At 39.1% G+C, this 24,913-nt stretch overlaps 1 protein-coding gene across 1 annotated transcript in view; it reads left to right on the top strand.

Moving 5' to 3' along the window:
* Nucleotides 1-24,913, top strand: part of Qser1 (glutamine and serine rich 1) — a 66,339-nt gene that overhangs the window by 35,608 nt on the left and 5,818 nt on the right. Inside the window, exons 4-11 of the mRNA XM_059261042.1 lie at nucleotides 6,050-6,372; nucleotides 8,294-8,410; nucleotides 9,008-9,141; nucleotides 9,891-10,105; nucleotides 17,595-17,732; nucleotides 19,191-19,288; nucleotides 22,405-22,557; nucleotides 24,521-24,616. Of these exons, the coding sequence (XP_059117025.1) occupies nucleotides 6,050-6,372; nucleotides 8,294-8,410; nucleotides 9,008-9,141; nucleotides 9,891-10,105; nucleotides 17,595-17,732; nucleotides 19,191-19,288; nucleotides 22,405-22,557; nucleotides 24,521-24,616 (1,274 nt within the window). The remainder of the gene's footprint in view (nucleotides 1-6,049; nucleotides 6,373-8,293; nucleotides 8,411-9,007; nucleotides 9,142-9,890; nucleotides 10,106-17,594; nucleotides 17,733-19,190; nucleotides 19,289-22,404; nucleotides 22,558-24,520; nucleotides 24,617-24,913) is intronic.

Raw genomic sequence — 24,913 nt, 5'->3', positions numbered from 1 at the left:
GCCCACTATTAAAAATAATAAATAGAGAAAGAGAGATGCACATAGGTGGTATAACAGTAAGTGAACTACTGAAGCCCATGTGACTAGTGACTAGTGACAGGCCAGCATGTGAACCTGGTTTCACTGATTTTAGTGTAGTTTTAATTTGCATTTCCTTGATAGCTAAGGATTTTGAACATTTTTTTCATATATGGACAGTCATATATACTATTCAGAACTATATTCAGTTAATTGTTTCATTTATTGCTTGAATTTTTAATTTAACTTTTGCTGTTTAAATAATTCTTGTAGGATGCTGGGACTCTGTTGTTTTTATGTCAGCCTAGGGGCTCGCACCTGAATCTACTGATATTTTAATTACCATCTGTGCCCCTGACCCTGGTCAGCACTCTGCTGCTCAGACCTGGGCCTGGTGGGACTGGCTAGGCTGTGGCCTGCAAATGTAGGTTTTAACTAAGTCTCTGTCATTCTATTTACCAATAAAGACTCAGGAGTCAGATTTTTGGGATGAAAACCTGCTAGATCAGAGAAGCCGAGAAGCAACTAGATGACCTTCCACATCGTCTCTCCACAAACCAAAAAAGACCGAGAATCTCGAAGTCCTTCCCTACTCCTTCCTGTAGGTCTATCTGTCCATATTCCTGGCTTCTTCGTCCTCTCTGGCTAATTTCTGTCAACTAGTCGCTGGATCCACCCCTGATCCAAGGTTAATTTTATTAACACAGTCTTAGAGTTTCACAGTGAGATCAAATATCTCTCAACAGAGTTCAGTGCTTAAGATAATTGGCTGCTCTTCCATGTGGTGACTGATAACCATCTGTAACTCCATTCCCAGGGGATCTGATGCCTTCTTTTGACCTCCGTGAGTACCAGGCATGCACGTGGTACACAAACATATGCAGAAAAACACCCATAAACAAAGATACGATAAATTTTTTAAAATGATAATTGAAGTTATTTATATGCTCTACATATGAATCTCTCCAGGGATTATAGAGATGAATAACTGGTATAGTCCTGTTCTTTTTTGTTTGGTTTTCCAAGACAGAGTTTCTCTGTGTTTGTATACTTGGCTGTCCTGGAACTCATTCTGTAGACCAGGCTGGCCTCAAACTCAAAGAGATCCGCCTGCCTCTGCCTCCCAGTGCTGGGATTAAAGGCATGTGCCGCCACCACCCAGCTTTTTTTTTTTTTTTTTTTTTTTAAATCTTACTTGTATGAGTGTTTTGTCTTAATGTATATATGTGCACCCATACCATGTATATGCCTGATGCGCATAAAAGCCGGAAGAAGGGGGCTGGAGAGATGGCTCAGAGGTTAAGAGCACTGACTGCTCTTCCAGAGGTCCTGAGTTCAATTCCCAGCAACCACATGGTGGCTCACAACCATCTGTAATGAGATCTGGTGCCCTCTTCTGGCCTGCAGTCATACATGCTGTATACATAATAAATAAATAAATCTTAAAAAAAAAAAAAAAAAAAAAGCCGGAAGAAGGCATTGGATCTTCTGAAGCTGGAGTTAGAGTTGTGAGCCACTGGAAATAGTTCCTCTGGAAGAGCATCCAGTGCTCTTAATGCTGAGTCATCTTTCTGGCCCTTTTCTCTCATTTTTTTAGTTGTCTCTTCACTCTTACAGATGTTTTCCTTTTTTGTCCAGAAACTTCTTAATTCTGCACAGACCTGTTTGTCATTTCTTCCCATTTTTTTCTATATTATTGGACTCCTAATCCAAGTCTTAACCTGTTCCTCCCTCCCTCCCTCCCCCCCTTTGTTTTTGTTTTTGGGTTTTTTTTTTTTTTAATTTATTTATAACCCATACGTTGTTGTGCCTGAATGTATGCCTGCACACCAGAAGAGGGCACCAGATCTCATTACAGATGGTTGTGAGCCACCATGTGGTTTCTGGGAATTGAACTCAGGACCTCTGCAAGAGCAGCCAGTGCTCTTAATCTCTGAGCCATCTTGCCCTCCCTCTTTCTTTTAAATTACATTCGTTTGCATGTGCATGTTGGGAGGGATACTCACATCTGTGTTGTACATGTGGAAGTCAGAGGACAACTGGTAGGTGTTGGTTTTCTCCTTCCACCTTATGGAACCCAAGGATTGAACTCAGGTTTTCAGGCTTGGCAAGTGACTTTACCTGTTAAGCCATCTCACCTTCCTTTGGTATTACATTCTCCTTTTTGGTTCTTAACTTTAATACTTCATTATTATTGTATGTTCTGTTTGCTGAATGATATTTAAGCTTTTATGTTTCTTTATACCATACTCTGGCCATATCCCATTAACTGTATTTATAGTAATTTGTTTTTAATGGTTTGATATTTCAGTTCTTTTTTAAAAATTTTATGTGTATGGGTGTTTTGCTTTTATGTATGTATGTATACTATGTATATTTGTATACTACTTGCATGTCTGGTGCCCACAGAACCATCTTTCCAGCTCTGGTGATTGCTTTGAAGAGGCTGTGAATAATGGTCAAACGTTGTTTGTCTATTAAATAGTACTTTATTATTTAGAAAAGTAATTCATAGCCCTGTTTTCTCTAGTTTAAGTTTTCAAATGTCTACATTAAAATGTTACTTAAAAAATTTCTTGCCCAGTGACTGTGATGGCACATGCCCTTAATCCCAGCACTCGGGAGGCAGAGGCATGTGGATCTCTTTGAGTTCGAGGCTAGCCTGGTCTACAGAACAAATTCCAGGACAGCTAGGGCTCCACCGAGAAACCCTATCTGGGGGGGGGGGGGCGTAAAAAAAAGAAATTATTTTTTGAGACAAGGTCTCACCATGTAGCCCTGGCTGACTGGAACTCACTGTGAAGACCAGCTGGCCTCAAACTCACACAGATCCACCTGTCTATGTCTCCCAAGTACTGAGATTGAAGATATATACCACCATACCCTTCAGAATTTTATGAATTTTGTAAGTGGCTTGGTAAATAATTCCATGAGTACAAAGTAGAAGCATATTACTTGGTATTATTACTCAAATATATCTTCTAAAAAAATTTCTGAAGAAGCCAGGTGTAGTGGGGCACACCTTTAATCCCAGAACTCGGGAAGCAGAGGCAGGTAGATCTCTGAATTTGAGGCCAGCCTGATCTACATAATGAGTTCCAAGACAGTCAGGGCTATCTAGTGAGACACATACCCTTGACAAAAATAAAAGTAAATAAATAAAGTAAAAAATTTCTAGAGAAAGAAAATAAACATGTATTCTTCAAGGAAAACATTCTATGTAGGATTTCTCAGGGGGAGCAAATGAGGTAGCGCAGTGGGTAAAGGCAATTACCAGGAAGTCTGACAATTTGAGTTTGATCCTCGAATCCATGTAAATGTAGACGAGAACTAACTCTTCCAAACAAGCCCTGTAGCATGCATGCACACACAGACGACATACAGTAAACAAAAGTAAAAAAACTACATGCTTCAAGAATTATGAAAATGATGGGTAGCTGGAACAGGTGTATAAAAGTATTTATAATTTTTAAGGCTGGGTTATATATTTATAAGATGGCATATTCTCGTTCTCTTTATTATTTATTTACATATTTACCTTTGTAGTACTGAAAATAGAACCCAAGGTCTACCAGAACCCAAGGTCTACCACATGCTAGGCAAGTTCTGTACCAGTAACCTATATCCTCAGTGGGAATTTAGTTGATATATTTTGAAGTTGTGTGATTAGGGGCATGTTTTTTTTTTTCTTTTGATATTATAATTAACATCTTTTCTCCATTTTTATTATAGCTGATAATTTTTCTCAAATATGTTTATATCCTTTGGCCATTTTTCATAATGGCTTATTTTACGTGTGTGTGTGTGTGTGTGTGTGTGTGTGTGTGTGTGTGTGTGTGTGTGTATGTTTGTGTTTGTGTATGTGTTTGTATGTAGGTATAGGGGTGAGTGTGGGGGTGTGTGTGTGTGTGTGTGTGTGTGTGTGTGTGTGTGTGTGTAGGTGCCCATAGAGGTCAGAAGCATGTCAAAGCCTTTGGAGCTGGAGTTACAGGGTTTGTGGGGCACCCAATGGGAGGTATTGGTCTCTCTGATAGCGTAAAATGCCCTTAACCACTAAACCATCTCTCCAGCTCCATTTGCCCATTTTTTTTTTTTTTTTTTTTTTTTTTTTTTTTTTTTGGTTTTTCGAGACAGGGTTTCTCTGTGTAGCTTTGCGCCTTTCCTGGGACTCACTTGGTAGCCCAGGCTGGCCTCGAACTCACAGAGATCCGCCTGGCTCTGCCTCCCGAGTGCTGGGATTAAAGGCGTGCGCCACCACCGCCCGGCCCATTTGCCCATTTTAAAAGTTGAACATTTGTCTTTTTATTATAGAACTTTAAGTGTTCTACATATATTCTGAATACACATCTCTAATCAGTAAATATCTGATTTTAAATACTTCATTTTCATCTACTTGGCTGGGGACAGCAATTACAGCATAAGTTTTACATATTTAATGAAATTCACCTTGTTTTTCTTTGGTCCCATATGTTCTTGGTAGTATGCTAAAATGATAACCTAACTTAGATCATAAGGATTGGCATTTTTTCTTCAAATAATTGCATAATTTTAGCTTTTGCATTTTGGTATGTGATCTGTTTTTATTTAATTTTGTATATGACACAAGGTAAAGGTTCACTTCACTCTTTCATAGGTGGCTACCTGTGAAAGATAGCATTTGTTGAAAAGATTCATCTTTTGCCCATTAATGCTATGTCCTAGACCTTGCTCTGTAGACCAGGCTGGCCTCGAACTCATAGAGATTCATCTGGCTCTGCCTCCCGAGTGCTGGGATTAAAGGTGTGCGCCACTACCACCCGGCGTGAATTACATTTCGAAGATAAATATTACTTCGTCATAATAGTATGCTTTTACTTATGTATTTATTTGCTCTTTTTGTTTATTTAATTTATTTATTTTTGTACTATGGATTGACATTATGGCTTGTGCCTGTTGGAATAGACTCTACCACTGAGCTACAACAACTAGCTTTTGTTTAACTCTTTACATCTCGATGTGGTCACTGGATTTTATTAAAGACTTTTGTTTATGTCATTAGGGATATGTAGTTTTCTCATTATTATTATTTTTATTATGTTATCTAGTTTTGTTATTAGAAAAACACTGTATTGCTGGGCATGATGGCTTGTGCTTTTAGTCCCAGTACTCTGGAGGCAGAGGCAGGTGGATCTCTGAGTAGCCATCCTAGGCTACATAGTGAGACTGCCCTCATAAAGTGAGTGGGGAGTATTTTCTTATTTTTGGAGTTAGTACTAGTATTTGGTCCCTTCACTCTAGAATTTAGCAGTTTCTGAGGCCTGTGCTTTTTCTTTATAGGATGGTTTTTTATTTTTGTTTATTTGGCTAATTAATTAGTTTATTTATATTTTTATTCTTCCTGAGTTCTTTTTAATAGTTTGTGTCTTTTTAGGAGTTTGTCTATTTCACTTGTTTTGAAGTATTTGGTTGTTGTTGTTGTTATATGTGTGTGGGGTAGGGTTTGGCTGCGTGTAAGTCTGTACACCATGTTTGTACCAGGTACCCATGGAGGCAATAGAGGGTGTCAGATCTCCTGGAACTGGAATTAGAGACAGTTATGAGGTGCTGTGTAGATGCTGGAAGTCTATGAAGGGTCCCCTGGAAAGTAGCGAGTGCTCTTAACCACTGGGCCAACTCTCCAACCTGTTTCTTTCTTTTCCATATCCAATTACCTTTCTTCTAGGAGTTCTTAAAGCTTTGGTTATCTGATCCTTTCTTAGTTCCTGTCACTTTTGTGTGTCTCTGCCTTCTGAAATTATTTTTGTTGTGTTTAGAGCAGTTTGAGGAGAGGAAAGATAGGTAGGTCATAGCTTCAGGTTTGCAATGCAGTCTTCTAGTCCTGATTCAATTTGTACATCTTTCATTCTTAGATTAACAACTGGTCTTTCATTTCTTCCTGTGGAATTGTTTCTAAGCAATTGATTACAAAAATAACTTACGCTAAGGTTTTGGACCTTACTCAAAACATAGAACTGTTTAAATGTTTGCCATTGATTCTGTTTGCATTATTTAGTTTCAGAAGCTCTACCTATGTCAACTCCTGGTGCATCTGCCGAGACAGTTGGTGCTGCTCCCACTTCCTCCTCTGCTGGTGCAGTTAAACAAGACCTTCATTTGACCTCATCTGCTGCAAACACCCTGGAAAATGCAAACTCCACAGAACCCCCCAAAGCTATCCAACTTGATAGTCTTCCTGCAGACCAGTTTGCTAAAGGACAGGCTACAGTTGCCATAGAAGGTTTTACAGACGAGGAAAATGTAGAAAGTGGAGGAGAAGGCCAATACAAAGAACGCGATGAATTTGTGGTAAAGATAGAAGACATAGAGACATTTAAGGTCAGTGAACGTTCCCATGTTTAAAGGACCTAATTTAGTTGGAATGCTTGTGTTTTCATGATGATTTCAATGGCACACTTGTCATGCATGTTACAAAACATTAAAAATGCTATGAGTATCCTGTTACTGTGTTTTATAAGATGGGACTGGATGTCAGATTTATAATTTAATTCATTAATTAACTTAGCCTCTTACTCTGTAGCCCAGGTTGACACTGTGACAGGGGCTATCACACCCAGCTGATGTTTGCTTTTTAGAATGGGAATCTGATACACTACAGGCTAGTCTTGAACATGCCTCAAAGCTGAGGATGACCTTGAACATCTGATCCTCTAGACTCCACTTCTGAAATACTGTGACTGCAGACATGTACCACCTTACACAGTTTTGTGCAGTCCTTAGGACTGAGTCAGGGCTTTGTGTATGCTAGGCATATACACTAAGCTACAGCTCAAGTCCAAAATTACAGCAGTTTTGTTAATTTTTTTCAATATTTCCAACTGAATATATTACTAGGGAGTATAAGAAAATGTTCATATAATTTAAAGAAAATAACAGAACTATCATAAACATGAAATTGGATTTAATTTCATAATTTTTGTTTTGTTTTTTGATACAGGGCTTCTCTGTACACTGGCTGTCCTGAACTTGCTCTGTAGAGCAGGCTGGCCTTGAACTCACACGCCTAACACTTATCACTACTTATCACCTAACAAAAAGTCTTTGGGGAGAAAAAAAACCTAGCAACCCCTTTCCTCTAAGTTAATTAATTTGAGCACTATTTTCAGGAAAAAGATTTTTTTTATCACTATCACTGAAAGCAATTTTCTTGCCACAGTCACTCACTGTTCTTCCCTCTGCTTCCCAAATGCTGGGATTAAAGGCGTGCACCACCACTTCCCAGTTTATAATCTAAATTGTAGTGCCATGAGTAGAACGGTATAATTCGTAGAGAACTATCTAAGTCATACTTCTTTTATTAGTTTGTTTTTGAGATAGGCCTTGTTAAAAGTTAGCTTGTGGGCTGGAGAGATGGCTTAGCAGTTAGTAGCACTGACTGCTGTTCTAGAGGACCTGGGTTCAAGTCCCAGAACCTACATGACAGCTTACAACTGTCTGTAAGTCCAGTTCCAGAGAACCCAAAACCCATGACAGAATACTGATTCGAATAAAGTTAAATGAATTAATTAAAAAAATAGTCAGCCTGATACTTGCTATATATAGTCCAGGATAGCCTTGAACTACTGGCAGTTCTCTTGACTGAGCCTTCCAAGTGTTGGGATAACAGGTAAGAGCCACCATGCCTAGCTAGCCATACTTAAAATATTTTTGGGTTTTTGTTTCTTTGCTTTTGCTGATGTTGTTTTTAGATTGGGATGGAAAGCAAAGGAATTAGAACTAGGAAGAGTATAACTTTAAACCTGTCTATGACCCTACTATTCACAGTTAACTCCCAGTACAACTGTATTGTATTGTTTTGGCTATTAGAAAACTGCACAAGGGCTGGAGAGATGGCTCAGTGGTTAAGAGCACTGACTGCTCTTCAAGAGGTCCTGAGCTCAATTCTCAGCACCCACATGGTGACTTACAACCATCTGTAATGAGATCTGGTGCTCTCCTCTGTATACATAATAAATAAATAAATCTTCTAAAAAAAAAAAAAAAGAAAGAAAGAAGGAAAACTGCACAAATGAGGCCAGCGGGTGGTGGCACATACCTTTAATCCCAGCACTTGGGAGGCAGAGGCAGGTGGATCTCTGTGAGTTCATTGCCAGCGTGGTCTACAGAGCAAGTTCCAGGACAGCCAAGGCTACACACAGAGACCCTGTCTAGGGGGAAAAAAAGATTCCTCATTACAGTAATTCTATAAATATAAGCATGTTGGTATTTTCCTAAATGTAATTAATTCTGCTTATTGTAGGAGGCTTTAAATATAGGAAAAGAGCCCCCAGCTATTTGGAAAGTACAGAAAGCTTTGTTACAGAAATTTGTTCCGGAAATTCGAGATGGGCAAAGAGAATTTGCAGCTACAAATAGTGTAAGTTAAATGCTTGATTCCATCAGCTTCTCTAAACTGACTCTTCGAGATAAAATGAGTAGGGTTAGTTGCATTGACATTATTTCTGATAATAGCATTGGCTACTCTTGCAGAGGACCTGGATTCTATTCGTAGAATCCTCATGGCAGCTATAACTGTAACTTCAGCTCTGGGGGATCCTGTGTCCTTTTCTGATATCTGAGAACACCTGCACTCACATGCACACATCTACACAGGCACGTGTACGCAAAATTTAAAATAAATAAGTGAAATAACAGAGCTGGAGAGATGGCTCTGCAGTTTATAGCACATATTGCCCCTGAAGAGAACCTGAGTTGATATTAGGAAACTGAAAACTTCTTGTACCTCCAGCTCCTCTTCGGGTACCTGCACTCATTTGCACCTCCTCCTTCTCTCATTCACACATTCACTCTCACACATACACCTCCCCCACTCCCACCCTTCTCAAAATCAGGATAAAACTAGTCTGATTAGGCCTATGTTTTAGAAAATGCAAAGAATAGCTGGCAGTGAGGTCAACAAAGTGGTATTTATGTATAGATATGTAATTGTATAATTCAAAACTTCTTTCCTTAGTACCTTGGATATTTTGGAGATGCAAAAACTAAATACAAAAGAATATATGTAAAGGTCATTGAAAATGCAAACAAAAAGGAGTATGTCAGAGTGTGTTCCAAAAAGCCAAGAAATAAGCCTTCACAAGCTATCAGGTATTTGTTTTTTATGTAATATACTTAAGTGCTTATTTGAGTATTGTTATTATATAAAGGATCACATCAGTTAAAGAGACTGAGAATGATGCTGTCCCTTTTGCAGTAAGTGATTCCTTTTCAAAGAATGAGTTGAGCATAGTAAAGCTAGTGTTTTCCTGTGGTGGAGCAGGTAACTTCTTTGCTTGGGTCTTTTTGGTGTTACTATAGTAAAGTGGAAAAAAAGAAGGTGCAAAATGTTTTGAACATAGCTCTTTGTGACAAAACCATTCTGAAGCTCTTTTCTCCATGAAATGAAAGTAATAAGTGAATGTCAGGTTTACAATGAGGTAATTGTGGGGATAGGGACACACATGGACATGTGCATTATGTATAGATCAGCACACAGTAGATTTCCTATCATAGATCAGTGTGCCTGGGTTATCTGCAGCATGATTCTGGATTCTCTTTTTCTTTCTTTCTTTCTTTCTTTCTTTCTTTCTTTCTTTCTTTTTTTTTTTTTTTTTTGTTTGTTTGGTTTTTTGTTTTTTGTTTTGTTTTGTTTTTTCGAGACAGGGTTTCTCTGTGTAGTTTTGGTGCCTGTCCTGGATCTTGCTCTGTAGACCAGGCTGGCCTCAACTCATAGAGATCTGCCTGGCTCTGCTTCCCAAGTGCTGAGATTAAAGGTGTACGCCACCGTCGCCCTGCATAAGAGTTCTTTAATCTTAAAAGATTTAATGATGTTAATGAAATTTGTTTTAACATTGCAGAAATGTTCTATCTAAGCCAAGTAGCAGTAAAACTTCTGACCCACCAGTATCAAAAACTACAACTACAAAAGCCTCTTCCACAAAACCCAAAGTTAAACAGCTCAAAATGAAGGCTGAGCCACCACCAAAGAAACGGAAGAAATGGAAAGAAGAATTTTCATCATCACAGTCCGAATCCTCTCCTGAGGTCCGTTCTAGCAGTAGTGAGGATGAGGGTGAGTTCCCCAAGAAATTAGTATTTTGATAATTTCAGACAGTGTGCAGGAATGAAGGGGCATAGTGATGGTGACAGTTCAGTTTGGATTGGTTTACTGGAAGATTGTATTGTACAAGTTCCTTATGCTTTGTACAAATCACACCATATAGAGCACATTTGGTCTCTGTAAAGCAGGAAATGCAAAACTCACCTTGATGCCTTCTAGGCTGAGGAATGCCAGTTGCATACTAAGTCTGGGGATTACTAAGAATCATCTAGTCCTCAGGCTGGTGAGATGGCTTAGTGGCCAAGAGGATCTAGGCAACTCACAACTCCGTATAACTCCAGTTCCTGCACACACGTGGTGCACATAAGCTCAAAGAAGCATGTACACATGCATGTAAACAAAAATAAATCTTAAAGGAAGAAAAAATAGTCAGACATGGCACATGCCTATAGAGGCAAGTGGATCTCTGATTTTGAAATCTACATACTGAGTTCCAGAATAGCCAGAACTTCATAGTAATGCCCTGTCTTGAAAAAAACAAACAAACAAATCCTGTAGGGTGCACCTGTATTTATGCCAGAAGAAAAAAGGAAACAAATCTAGGACAAAACAATCCAATCTTTAATTAATTAGTACAATATGATAACATATATCAAGTATATTTACCAATATTTGCCATAGTAGAATTTACAACATGTACAATGCAAAAATACAAAGCACACATTCTATTAGCTCTGAAAACACGGAGTATAGTTTGTACAAAAAATTTCAAACAGTTCAGCAGAGGGCAGAGGTTGACAGACTGGCTTGATTGCTACCCAACTTTTGTGAATTTTATTGGAATACAGCCCCACAAATACTGTTTGGAAGTACATGATTTCATATAGTTGTTTTTCTTCTACAGTGAAAGTTTTGAGTTGTTGGTACAGAGACCATGTGACCAGAAAAACCTAACATATATTCACCATATAACTCCTGTGAGTTTTTTGTTTGGTTGGTTGGTTTGTTGTTTTTTTCAAGACAGAGTTTCTCTGTGTAGCCCTAGATGGCCTGGAACTCACTCTGTAGACCACACTGGCATTGAACTCACAGAGAACCACCTGCCTCTGCCTCCAAGAGCTGAGATTAAAGACAGGTGCCACCACTGCTTGGCTCACCGTATGACACCATATGACTCTTTACAGGAAGTTTTACTGACCATTATTCTAAAATATAATGGTGAGCTAGGCAGTGGTGGTGCACACCTTTAATCCCAACACTTGGGAGGCAGAGGTAGGTAGATCTTTGTGACTTCGAGGCCAGCCTGGTCTACAGAGTGAGTTCCAGGACAGCCAGGGCTACACAGAGAAACCCTGTCTCAAAAAACAAACAAACAAAAACCTCAAACAAACAAACAAACCTTAAATCTAATGGTGAAGGCAAAGCTGAAGGGAAAGGAACGGCCTTTCCAGCCCTCCTAAAGCTGCAACGCTTGGCTTCTCTGTAAACAAAGGAGAGTATTTGGAGAAACTTCATTAGGAAGTACCATGAGGAAATTAATTATTAGACCTAGTTTCAGGCAAAAATGGTATCAGAATCCAAGTAGTGGTGTCAGGAATGGAGGAGGAGACAAAAGAAATTGAGCGTGTGATCTGTACTTAAATGAGGAATTAATTGGTTGTTAAGGGTATAATTGAGAATTGATCTGTGTCATTGTCTGAGAGCTATTCGTATTAGAATTAGAGCCATAATATATATAAAATCCTCAGTATTGAAATCTACTTTAAATGTTTTGTTTTCTTTTGAGACAGGGTCTCTGTGTAGTCTTGGTTGTCATGGAGCTCACTATGTAGACCAGGCTATACTGGAACTCACAGTATCCTCCTGCCTTTGCCTCTTGAGTGTTGGGATTAAGGGCATGTGTGGGGGTTTTTTGTTGTTGTTATTGTTAGTTGTCCTCTGACCTCCACATATGTGCATTGACAAATATGCAATGTGTGCACACATACAAGATAAGTAAGTGTAAGTTAAATATTCAAGGTAGAAGCATATGTGTGTGTGTGTGTATATAATGGTGAAGGCAATAATAATAATAATAATAATAATAATAATAATAATACCATTTTTTGAAGTTTTTGCAGTTAACAGTACTCATTGCTTAGAATAGGAGGACTTGGGTTCTGATTTGTAATTATACCGATTTCTCAAGTAACAAGAACAAATTTTCTTGACTAAGTAACATGGCAGACCACTAGGTGTCACTAGTTAGGCAGAATGTTTAGGAATGTAAGTCAAATAATATGGATTTATAAGCTGATTCTATTTTCACATTGCATGCATGCATGCATATGTAAGTGTGCATACGCCATGGCACACATGTGGAGGTCCAGGGAGAACTTTTGGGGAATCAGTTCCCTCCTGCCATGTGGGATATGGGTCCCGGAATCACTCTAGTCATCAGGCTTGACAACAAGTGTCTTTACCCACGGAACTGTCTCACAAGCTTAGAGTTTGGTTGATATTATTTTGGTGGGTTTTTTGTTTTGTTTTGTTTTTTTTGAGACAGAGATTCTCTGTGTCATCTTAGCTGTCCCGGAACTTGCTATGTAGACCAGGCTGACCTCAAGCTCCCAGCGATCTGCCTGCCTCTGCCTCCCAAGTGCTGAGATTAAAGGCATGCACCATCACCTGGCCTGCATGATGGTAATTTTTAAACTCTTTCAGAATATTTTTATATTTCATTTAACAAATGGGCTCAATCTATTTAGATTTACTAAGTAGCAATTAAATTTTAAAAAAATGTTTAAAATATTTTTTAAATGATCGATTACTACTTATTAACACTGTGGGATTTTTTTCGTGTCTGTTGTACGTTCAGTTTGTTACTATATGTGAGTTTGGTTAAAGTCTAAAGAAAGCATGGCATCCGAAGGTGTTGTTGAGAAGAGAATTTGAATTGCTTTTTCAGATACATAAACTTGACATCTCAGCTTTTAACAATTATTTATGTGTATGAATGTTTGTAGGCATGTATGTATGTACACCATGTGTGTCCTGGCACCCACAGAGGTCCGAAGATGCATAGGATCCCCCTGAACTGGAGTTACAGATGGTTATGAATGACCCTGTTGGCACTAAGAACCAAACCCAGGTCCTCTAAAAGCAAGTGCTCTTAACCACTTCGCCATCTCCAGCCCTGACAACTAATAGTTCTTGCTCTGCTAAACTCCGCTCATGCTCCGTTATATTAATATCTGCTGGTTTGTCTTACTCTTTGACTGCATGTTTCATATAGCATAGTCTCACAATATACATTGTCATTTGGAAATACTTAGTGAGGAAGTCCTTAAGAAAATTCATACATTCCCTTCTTTATATTTAACAAGTTTTGCTTAATATTTGCTATTTTTAAGTGTGTGTTATTCAGTAGCATTAATTACATTATTGTGGTACCGTCTGGATTACTTATTCCCATAACTCTTATCACCCCAAATGTATACTATACAAACAGTGGCTTTCCATTTTCTCCTACTCCAGTTGCTGGTAACCTCTAGCCCTGGCTGTCCTGGAACTCACTCTGTAGACCAAGCTGGCCTCAAAGTCAGCGACCCACCTGCCTCTGCCTCCTGAGTGCTGGGAATAAAGGTGTGCACCACCACCAGTTAGCTCCATTACTTGCTTATTATCAGAATGGTTCCTCGTCTTTCTGTCATTAAATTTAGAATTTCTTGATATTTGTCCCTGGATTGAGTATGTTTTTAAGACAGGGTCTCTGTAGTCCAAGCTGGCTTGCAATGCCCTATATTGTTCAAGATGACCTTGAATTCCTGACCCCTGACTCAATTCTGTGATTACTGTGTGCTTCGCTTCATTCTGAGTTTTAAACCTTTATTACCTGTATGACTAGAAATACCTTCCCATTCTGTAGGGTGTCTTTTTAAATCACTTTAAATTCTGAGGGAGCCCAACTCACTGCTTCTGTTTCTTGTGCTCTTGTCGTGGTCAAAATCCATTGCTAAATCCAAGGAAATCAAGGTTTAAAATCTCTTGTATTTTTTTTCTTAGAGTGCTGTGGATTTAGGTCTTATATTTAGGTCCTGTTTTATTTTAGAATATTTACAAAATAACATTCAGCAGGGTTGGAGGTATGGCTTGTTAGTAGAGCATTTGCCTGGCATGCATGGGACCTTGAGCTCAATAATCAATACTGTAACGTAAATCATTAATTTCACTATTGATATCATCAGCAAGGCCTTCAAATATTGTGAAGCTGTCCAGCTTACAATAGTGGATTCAAGTTTCTAGAATTCTGAATTTTACTTGGAATCATCTGAATTTTATCATTGACTAGTAGTGTCACTTTTTAGGGTTTTCTTTTGGTTTTGTTGTGGGTTTTTGAGATAGGATCTCACTGAGTAGCCCTGGCTGTCCTGAACTCATTATGTAGACCAGGCTGGCCTCAAACTCGCAGAGATCTACCTGCCTCTGCCTCCCAAATGCTGGGGTTAGAGGTGTAAGCCAGCGTGCCTAGCCCGGTTTTCGGGATTTTTTTTGTCTGTTTGTTTGTTTAAAGACATTTATTATGCATACAGTGTTCTGCCTGCTGGCCAGAAAAAAGCACCAGATCTCATTCCAGATGGTTGTGAGCTACCATGTGGTTGTTGGGGATTGAATTCAGGACCTCTGGAAGAGCAGCCAGTGCTCTTAACCTCTGAGCCCTCTCTCTTCAGCACCTGGTTTTCATTTTGGGTTTTTTGTTTGTTTGTTTGTTTTTTGATTGTTTGTTTGTTTGTTTGAGACAGGATTCCCTGGCTAGCTTTCAACTGACAGAGATCTGCTTGCCTCTCCTTACTGAACTTCAGGATTGAAGACTTGTACCACCATAATTGGAGTTTATTATTGTTAATTATTATGTGTAGTGTGTGTCTGTTATGTCTGTCGTGTGTGTGTGTGTGTGTGTGTGTGTGTGTGTGTGTGTGTGTGTGTGTGTGTTTCTGAATGTGGATTTGAGTTTCTGTATTTGAGTACAGTGCCTATAGAGGTCAGAAGGGTGCACTGAATCCCCTGGAACTGAAGTTACAGGCAGCTGTGGCCTGCTTACTGTGGGTGCTGGGAACCAAATTTGCATCGTTTTTCCAGGAGCAGCCAGTGCTTTTAGTCACTGAGCCATCTCTCCAGTTTCCCGTTTTTTGTCTTGTTTTAGGATTTTTGTTTTATGTGTATGAGCGTTTTGCCTGCATTTCTGTATAGGCACCACATTAGGGCCTTGTGTGCACAGAGGCCGGAAGAGGATGTCAAATCCCTTGGACTTTGAGTTCCAGTGGGGTACTTTGGAAGAGCATCTTGACTGCTGAGCCATCTCTCCAGTCCTGGCCTTTCTTGAACTCTTAATCCTGGTGCCTCTAGAGGCCTCCTGATTGATGCCATTACAGTCATGTGCCACCAATCCCATTTAATCCTGCAGTTCTTGCCATTGAATTTAAATGAAATTTTTATGTATACATAGGCTATGTTTGAATTAAAAAATTTTAATACATGCCACTAGAATTCTGTAGTAATTTTAAGTGTAGAAAAAAAGAAGGAATATCTTTGTTCATGGGTATCTTGTAGTGTTTGATTTGGTTTGTTTTTTTTGTTTGGTTGGTTTTGGTTTTTCAAGACAGTGTTTCGGGGCTGGAGAGATGGCTCAGAGGTTAAGAGCACTGGCTGTTCTTCCAGAGGTCCTGAGTTCAATTCCCAGCAACCACATGGTGGCTCACAACCATCTGTAATGAAATCTGGTGCCCTCTTCTGGTGTGTTGGCATATATGCGGGCAGAACAGTGTATACATAATAAATAAATCTTAAAAAAAAAAAAAAAAAGACAGTGTTTCACTGTGTAGCCCTTGCTGTTCTGGAACTAGCTCTGTAGACCAGGCTGGCCTTGAACTCACAGAGACCCACATGCTTCTCCCCTCTCCCTCCCTCAGCCCCGAGTGCTGGGATTAAAGGCATATGCCAACCACTGCCCAGCTGTTTGGTTTCTTAACAAGAGTCTCGCTATGTAGCCTTAGCTGGCCTGGAACTTATGCAGACTAGGTTGGCTTTGAATTTATAGAGCTCATCCTGCCTCTGCCTGACTTCACTATGCCACCTCTTGGCTTCTTTACTAGACATAGAGAAGTCATTGAGACTATAGTTGTAAGAGGTAGCAGCAGGGGTCTAAGGTGTGGGATGTCAAAAGAGAAACTGGCTCTTATTGGCCTATGTGTCAGATGCTACAGTGGTACCAAGCCTCATGATCACTTGGGAAGGTTTTTATTAGTGTACCCTTTAACACCGTTCTTAATCCCACCACAAGCAAAGTCTCTGTTTGAGAAAGCTACCGGTCTAGGCTTTCGTCTGTATTGCAAGCTCTGCAGTGCTGGCCTGGTGACACACACCTGTAAGCTCAGCACTTGGGAGGTTAGTGCTTTTGAAGACTGCTGAGGGCAAAACCCTGCATCAACAGAACAAAACGAGCTCTAGAGTGATTGTCTCTTATGTGGGAACCAGGGCAGCCTTAAACTTGGTGAATTGCTGATGATGACCTTGAACTCCTGATCTTCCTGCCTCACCTACTAACTGCTGGGATTGCAGGTGTGTACTGCCACAACTATTTATCTGGGATGTTTCTGTCTATGTCTGTGCTTATGTGTCATTGCACAGTCGTGTGTGTTGATACATATGTGCATATGTAGGCCAGAGATTGGTGTCTGCTGCCTTCTTCTGTTCCTTATCAACTTACTTTTTGAGACAGGATTTTTCATTGATTCTGGAGTGTGGTGATTGGGCAAGACTGGCTGGCCAACAAACTCCAAAGATCCTCCTGTCTCCACCTTCCCAGCCTGGGAATTAGAAGTGTGTGCCAGTTACACTTGGCTTTTGTTTGTTGTTTTAGTTTGGTGTTTTGTTGTTGTTGTTGTTGTTGTTTTTGAGACAAGGTTTCTCTGTGTAGCCCTGGCTGTCCTGGAACTCCCTTTGTAGACTAGGCTGGCCTCAAACTCACAGAGATCCGCTTGTCTCTGCCTTGCGATTGTTGGGATTAAAGGTGTGTGCTACAACCTCCTGGCTCACACTTAGCTTTTTAATGTGGGTAACTGGGGATCTGAATTCGGATCTTCATGGCTAGCACTTTACTGACTGAGGTATCTCCCCAACACTGCCTGGGTTGTCTCTAAACAAAGAACAGGAAGGCTTAAATTAGAACTGCCCAGCCGGTGGTGGCGCACACCTTTAGTCCCAGCACTTGGGAGACAGAGCCAGGCAGATCTCTGTGAGTTTGAGGCCAGCCTGGTCTGCAGAGCGAGATCCAGGACAGGCACCAAAACTACAGAGAAATCCGGTCTCAAACCCCACCCCACACCCACACCCCTGCAAAAAAAAAAAATAAGTAGAAGAAATGGTGTCTTCAGTCTTGTTTAGAAGGTACTGTTATAAAGAAAAATAATGTTAAAATTGTCAGGAAGGAAAAATTTAGTATCTTATCTCTTATTCTTTCTAGAATTTGATCCTCCAGCTCCCTTTGTCACTCGTTTTCTGAACACAAGAGCAATGAAGGAAACTTTCAAGAGTTACATGGAGTTGCTTGTTAGCATTGCTCTGGATCCAGACACTATGCAAGCCCTAGAAAAGAGCAACGGTATGGCCTGCTAAGGAGCACATTCAAAAGTTCTTTGTTTAAGTGAATTTTCTCACTGTCGTCTCTTTTGTTTTGTTATTTATTCTTGGGTTTTTTTTGTTTGTTTTAAAATGTCTTATTCTATAGACAAGGCTGGCCTTGAACTCACAGAGATCCACATGCCTGTGCTTCCCAAGTGCTAAGTAGTTCGTATTCCACCACACATGATATTTTCTCCCCTAATGCTTGCTGTTACTTATTTATGTATTATGTTATGCATATGTAATGCCAGTACTGTACTGGGAAATTAACAGTCTATAACCTCAGGTATTTAGTACAATATCAAAAATGAGTTATTTGTTACCATTGTATTTTTATTCTCCCCTTTCTGTTTTTTTGGGGGGTGTTGAGACAGGGTTACAGGTGTGAGCCACCACACCCATCCCCTTTTCTAACACAACAATTTTGACTCATTTTTGACAATTGGTTGTAATAATTTTTCTTTCCCTACTTTGGTTTTGCCCAAAATTACAGTGAATGGAGAATATCTCAGCTAGGTGTGGTGGTGCGTACCTTTAATCACAGCATTCAGGAGTCAGGCAGGTGTATCTCTGTGAGTTCTAGACCAGCCTGGTCTAGGTATTGAGTTCAGGCCAGCTAGAGTTACATAGTGTGACCCAATCTCAAACCAACCAAGGAAATCTCTGAGTGGGGTTGTAGTTAATGGTAAGACACTTACCTAACTAGTGTGTGCAAGGCCCTGGCCTCATCTCTAGTACTAGCCAGAAAAACAAGTCTTGTTCATACTCAGTGTTTTATACTCAAAATTATAGAATTTTAGAATGTTTGTATTTTGTAGTATTATTATTGTTAGATAATAAATGAAGTTGAGAGAAATGAATCATCTAATGGTCATCCTTTTGTTTTAATTGTGCTAAGGTGCCAGGTGTGGTGATGTACACATTTAATCCTAGCACTTGAGAGGGTGAAACAGGTAGAATAAAGTAAACCTTGTCTTTATAGCATGTTCTATACCAGCTTCTATATGAGCTACATCATGAGACCTTGTCTCAAAAACAATGGGGAAAGAAATAAGATGCAAGACTTTGGCAACACTTGCTATGATCAAATCTACTTTGCAGGCTGACCTCTGTTCCTGAAAGCTAATTGCCTATTCTTTTCTCATTTTGGTTTTTGTTTTGAGACAGGGTTTCTCTGTGTAGCCCTGGCTGTACTGGATCTCACTGTGTAGACCAGGCTGTCCTCTAACTCACAGAGATCCACCTGCCTCTGCCTCCTGAGTGCTGGGATTAAAGGTGTGAACCACCTCTGCCTGGCAAAAGCCTATTTCTTAAAAGCTGCATTTTACATAAGCCAGTGAATTTAATGTCTTCTAATATATAGATGGTTTAAGAAAAAAAAAAAGGGTGTTAGCAAACATTTATGTTGATAGTTTATCCTTTTGAAATGTTATTTCAGATGAGCTACTTTTACCACATATGAAAAAAATAGATGGAATGCTGAATGATAACCGGAAAAGACTTCTTGTGAATCTTCATTTGGACCAGCCATTCAAGGTACTTCCTCTTGGTGATGTGCCAGCAAACCCCAGGGACCATCAGTCCCAAACAAGTAGAAAGAAAAACACATTAAAGTCATACTGGGTTTTTTTTTTTGTTGTTGTTGTTTGGTTTTTTTCCTTTGAGCACAGGTGTTGTTGTTGTTTTTCCCTAGAGCTGGGAATTGAACCTAGGACCTCATGCATGCTAGGCAAGTGCTCTGCCATTGCACTACACTCCGGAGCAGCACCACTGTAATTTTTATTTTTTTAATGTAACAAGATTTGTTGTTTATTCATTATGAGTTTGTTTAGCATGTTTTTAGCTTTTTTGTGTATGTTTTATGTTCAAATTCATTTTTTTAGTCATTTATTTGTTCTGTTTTGTTTTGTTTTTCCGAGACAGGTTTTCTCTGTGTAGTTGTGGTGCCTATCTCACCAGGCTGGCCTCAAACTCACAGAGATCCGCCTGGCTCTGCCTCTGAGTGCTGGGATAGGCGTGTGCCACCACTGCCCAGCTAATCATTTATATGTAACATTCCTCCTATAAATTTTTTTTCATGTTTCCCAAAAGTAATTCTCTTCAACTGCCATATTCAAGTCTTATATTCCTTTTATAAAGACGTATTTTTATTTTCTATGTATGGATGAGTGTTTTGCTGGCATGTACTTCCTGTACAATGTACGTGCAATCTTCTTATGACTCCTAATAGCTTACACATTCTGGGCTGGAGAGATGACTCCACAGAGAAGAATGTGTACTACTCTTACAGAGGACCCAGGTTGGATTCCAGTGCTCTCTTCTGCTATACACATGATTCACAGATAGACATTCAGGCAAAATACTCATATATAAAATAATAAAATAAGCTTAAAAAATAATTTTAAAATATTTTTAAACTATATATATGTTTATAATTAAAGATTAGCTGGGTGTGTAGGAACACACTTGGAAAGTAGAAGCAGAAAAATGAGGAATTCTAGTTTTTAATGTTCATGCATCTTAAAAATATAAGTTTGTACTTTTGTTACTGGAAATACAGAACTGTAAGATAATCTGAATTCAGAAAATTTATCATAAAAGCTACTCAGTCCAGAAAACTTCCCAGATTTCCTTTTTAATGTGTAACATCTAGAACTATTTGATTATGTCTACTTGGGCAAAGTTTGTTTTTGTTTTTCATTGAAGATAATTGTATGTGTTTGTAAGAAAGTTAAGATTTTTTTGAAATGCTTCAAATAGGAGATTAAGAAAAAATGTTAGAAGTAATTAGCACCATCAGAACAAGGTGGAGCATACCTGTAAGTTCAGCATCTAGAGGTTGAGGCAGGAGGATGACCATGAGTTCCAGGCCAGGTTGGCCTGCATAATAAGATTCTATCTCAAAAACAAACAAACAAAAAGTAATCTAAACAAAAGAAATTTGTAATATAGAGGTAGGAGTATATAGTTCAGTGAGTGGTAGAATGCTTGCCTAAAACACATGAGGTCTCAGGTTCAGTGCTCTATACAGCACAGCCCCCACATAAAGCAAAGATCACAGAAATATTTTGTTCCACTTGCTACAATAAACTTGGTGCCTTTTAAATTTAGATTTATCTATCTGTTATGTTTATGGGTGTTTTACTTGTATATAAGTGCACCACGGACATGCAGTGCCCTCAGAGGTCATAAGACAGTGTCTGATCCCACTAGAACTGGAGTTACAAGCCATTGTAAGCTTCCATGTAGGTGCTAGGAACCAAACCTGGTCATCTGCAAGGGTAGTGTTTAACCACTGACGCATCTCTAGTCCCGGGTTTGGTTATTTTAAAAGTATGTCCTAAAGCCTTCTACAGTTCGTGGCACTCTGTCTTTACCCGTCAGGATGTTTAGCATCTTGTCCTCATTAAAAAGTTCTCTCCTTTTATCTCCAGTGACCTAGTGCCAGTAGTTTTCAAACTTGCAATCTGTTTTTAGACTTTAAATTCTACTTGTTGTAACTGGCAATTCTAGACCAGAATGATTTAAACAGGGTATTTTTAAGTGCAAAGCACCAGTGTATATGATAAAAGCCCAAGTAACGTGAGGAAGGAGTGTGGTAGAAATTTATGGAGGCTCTTCAGTAGATATGCTAGAAGTTTTGTTATGTTTATCAAATGACAGTTCCCTGTTATACTTAGAGACCTAAGAAAAATTTTCATTAGTTTTTTTAAATGTACTCTTTTCAGGCTTATAATACCTGTTTGTGGAAATTGGAAGTCTGGAAGAGAACAGTAAAACTGACCCATAATTGTAACAGCAGCACTTTTAATGCATAAAAATTCATGCTGCTGCTAGCTAAATCTGATTTTAGAAAACTGTGATCGCCGGACGGTGGTGGCGCACGCCTTTAATCCCAGCACTCGGGAGGCAGAGCCAGGCGGATCTCTGTGAGTTCGAGGCCAGCCTGGGCTACCAAGTGAGTTCCAGGAAAGGCGCAAAGCTACACAGAGAAACCCTGTCTTGAAAAACCAAAAAAAAAAGAAAGAAAAAGAAAACTGATCAAAGTCATCACATTTGTCTACAGGGATCCTTCTGTTATTGCATGTAGCTTTTCAGGTCCCAATGACTTACGAAGCATGTAAGTCAGTGGATTTTAAAGACTAGACTAGGAATGGTTGTGGCCTGTGGCCAGTGTATCATCAGTGGCAGCTCCTTGTCTGTGGTCAGAACACTATCAAACTCTGCTCCAGGATCTTTTCTCACAGGCGCTTTCTGTGCAGTCCACGGAGCCAGAGGAGTGCAGCAGGAAACACTGCAGTGCCTCTGACTGTCTTGTCCTCATCCTCGTCTAGAGTCTGATGACTTCCCTGGGGCTGGTTTGCCTCTATCCCTATTTTCCTTATTTCACAATCAAAGAGGCATTGCTGGTAATAACTCAGGAGTTCCTTCAGCATAGTATGCTGTTGCTCAAAAACAAATCAGGCCATGTAATTAGATTCAAGAAATGGGGAGACAGAATCCTCACTCTGTGGGAAAAGGTTCAAAGAATTTGTAACTCCATCCCACTGTGACCTTGCACATTTGTGTTTGTGTGTGTGTGAATTTTGGATGACTGGAAATTGCCGTTAGTTTTCTTCTGATGTCAGTTATTATCCTTCATTATTTTAAAGAATGCTTTGGAAAGTTTTCCTGAACTAACAATTATTACTCGAGACTCTAAAGCAAAAAGCGGAGGATCTGCTATTTCTAAAATAAAAATGAATGGCAAAGCTTATAATAAGAAAACTCTAAGGACTTCTAAAACAACCACTAAGTCTGCACAGGTAAGTACGTATGGCTTATGAATGAATCCCCTTTCCAGTTAGCACAGCTCCCATAACACCATTGACACTAGCAGATGTGCTGTCTGGAAGTGTCATTGGGGGTGGAATAAGTAGCTGCACTCTGAGGAGGGGACTCTGTTCTTTCTCCTGTGTGTGCCTTGAACTGTACCGGCAGTAGTGAGTGCTCACAGAGTTTATAAGATAGACCAATAAGGGAGATCATCCCATGTTTAAGTTTATATGTTTGCATATAATTTTAAAACTTTTTAATTTATTAAAAATATTTATGTGTAACATGTTTTGAAGTATGTATGCATTTTGGAGTGGTGAACAAGAAAATTCATTGTTTTTTTACCTGTTCAAAGTTACCTGCACATAGTTTGGAAACACATATTTTAGTGTGTTTATATACTTCATAAGATTGAATATTGTTATATCTGTAAAGTCACTAGAATAACATCTGTTTATCTCTACAGTCTAAGTTATTAACTTTTCAGAAAATAGTTCTGCAGTATAACAGTTTCACATCAAAAACTGTATTCAGTAATTCAGGTCTGGTGGTACATACCCAAATCCCAGCACTTAAGGTGGAAGCAGAAGGATCTGGAGTTTGAGGACAGCCTCAACTACATAGCACTTTCAAGGGTAGCCTGTGTTGTAGGAGACCTTATCTAGGAAAGAAAGAAAAAGAAAAGTATTTTCCATTGAAATCCATTCACTCCAAAAGTATATAGTTATTGCAACATAGTTTAAAAGAGCAATCCCAAGGACCAGATGCAGTGTCATACACCTTTAATCTCAGAGAGAGGCAGTGGGATCTCTATGAGTTCTAGGACAACCAGGGTGATGTAGAGAGACCTTGTCTCAAAAACAAAACAAAACCGTGGTATTTAGTATTTTTCTTGTTCTTTTTTTTTTTTTTTTTTTTTGAGATAAGGTCTCACCATGCTGTCCTGGAATTTGTTATATAAACCAGACTGGCTTAAACTCATAGATCCACGTGCTTCCGGAGTGCTAGGATTAAAATTTTATGCATGATTCTTGGTTTAAACTTATTTACTGTTTGCAAAGAAGAGATCCATTGATTGTCTCTCAGACAACTACAACAAAACACTTTGTGTATTTATAGTGTAACAAATACAGTTATAGTACTAGGGGACTAGAGACGTGGCTCAGTCACACCTATATACATAATCAAAAATAATAAATCTAAAGAACTATGCGTATCATAATAAAAACTAGTCAAAAATCTATGCTTTCATGTAATTTGTATTTAGGGCGTAAGGATGGAATGATATACATAACAATAAACCCAAAGTTAGATATCTAAATTGTAGGTTGATTTAAAAAAAAATGTTGGAACTAGTGTGGGGTGGATGTTGTGGGTCCATTTGTATTGGGTGGCTCCTTTCTTGTCAGAAATCAGTGTTACTTAAATATTGAAGCCTAGCCTAGAGGAAGAGCATGAAAGACTATGTAATATGCCACCAGCCACATTTATCTCTGAAGCCATAATAGAAATCTTTTAGTTACTGGTTACATTTACATGCTGTACTTGGGAGGCAGATGGCAGGAGGACCGGGTTCAAGGCCAGCCTCAGCCTCATGGGCCCAGTTTGAAGAAAGAGACAGAGATCCTGTAACCCCAGCACTAGGAAGGCAGAGGCAGGTGGAGCTGAGTCTCAGGCCAGCCAAAGCTGCTGAGTAAGATCCTGCTCAACAAAAGAAAAAGCTGTTTCTATTTAGATTTTTCTCTAGTTGCTAGTTTTTCAAATAACATGTACTCATAACATGATAAAGGATGATTTAAAATATAGTTTATATTTAATCTCTTCCTATGTATATCAATACAGCCTCATACCTAGCCATATAAGTCATTTTCCAGGTTGTCATTCGACTTTGGATCTAGTATTCTTAGCTCTGTTGTTACATGAAAAGTACCTGTAAACTTCTTTCTTTTTTAGGAGTTTGCTGTTGATCCAGAGAAAATACAATTATATTCATTATATCATTCACTCCATCATTATAAATACCATGTTTATCTAATATGTAAGAACGAGGTAATTTCTTTTTTTTTTTAATTTTTTTAAAATGAAATATCATGTTTTTCTGAATTTTCTATTTGTTTATTTGTGTTTTGGTTTGCTTTGGTTTTTGGTTTTTCGAGACAGGGTCTCTCTGTGTATCCCTGGCTGTGATGGAACTCGCTCTGTAGACCAGGCTGGCCTCAAACTCTGCATGCCTCTGCCTCCTGAGTGCTAGGTTTAAAAGCTTGTGCCACCACCACCTGGCATCTGAATTTTCTTAGAGATTCTAACTACAGTGTTTGTGGATGCTTTAAAAAGAATTATAAAATG

The sequence above is a fragment of the Peromyscus eremicus genome, chromosome 4 (genome assembly GCF_949786415.1).
Source record: "Peromyscus eremicus chromosome 4, PerEre_H2_v1, whole genome shotgun sequence".
NCBI lineage: Eukaryota > Metazoa > Chordata > Mammalia > Rodentia > Cricetidae > Peromyscus > Peromyscus eremicus.
This window is presented reverse-complemented; position numbering and strand designations above follow the sequence as displayed.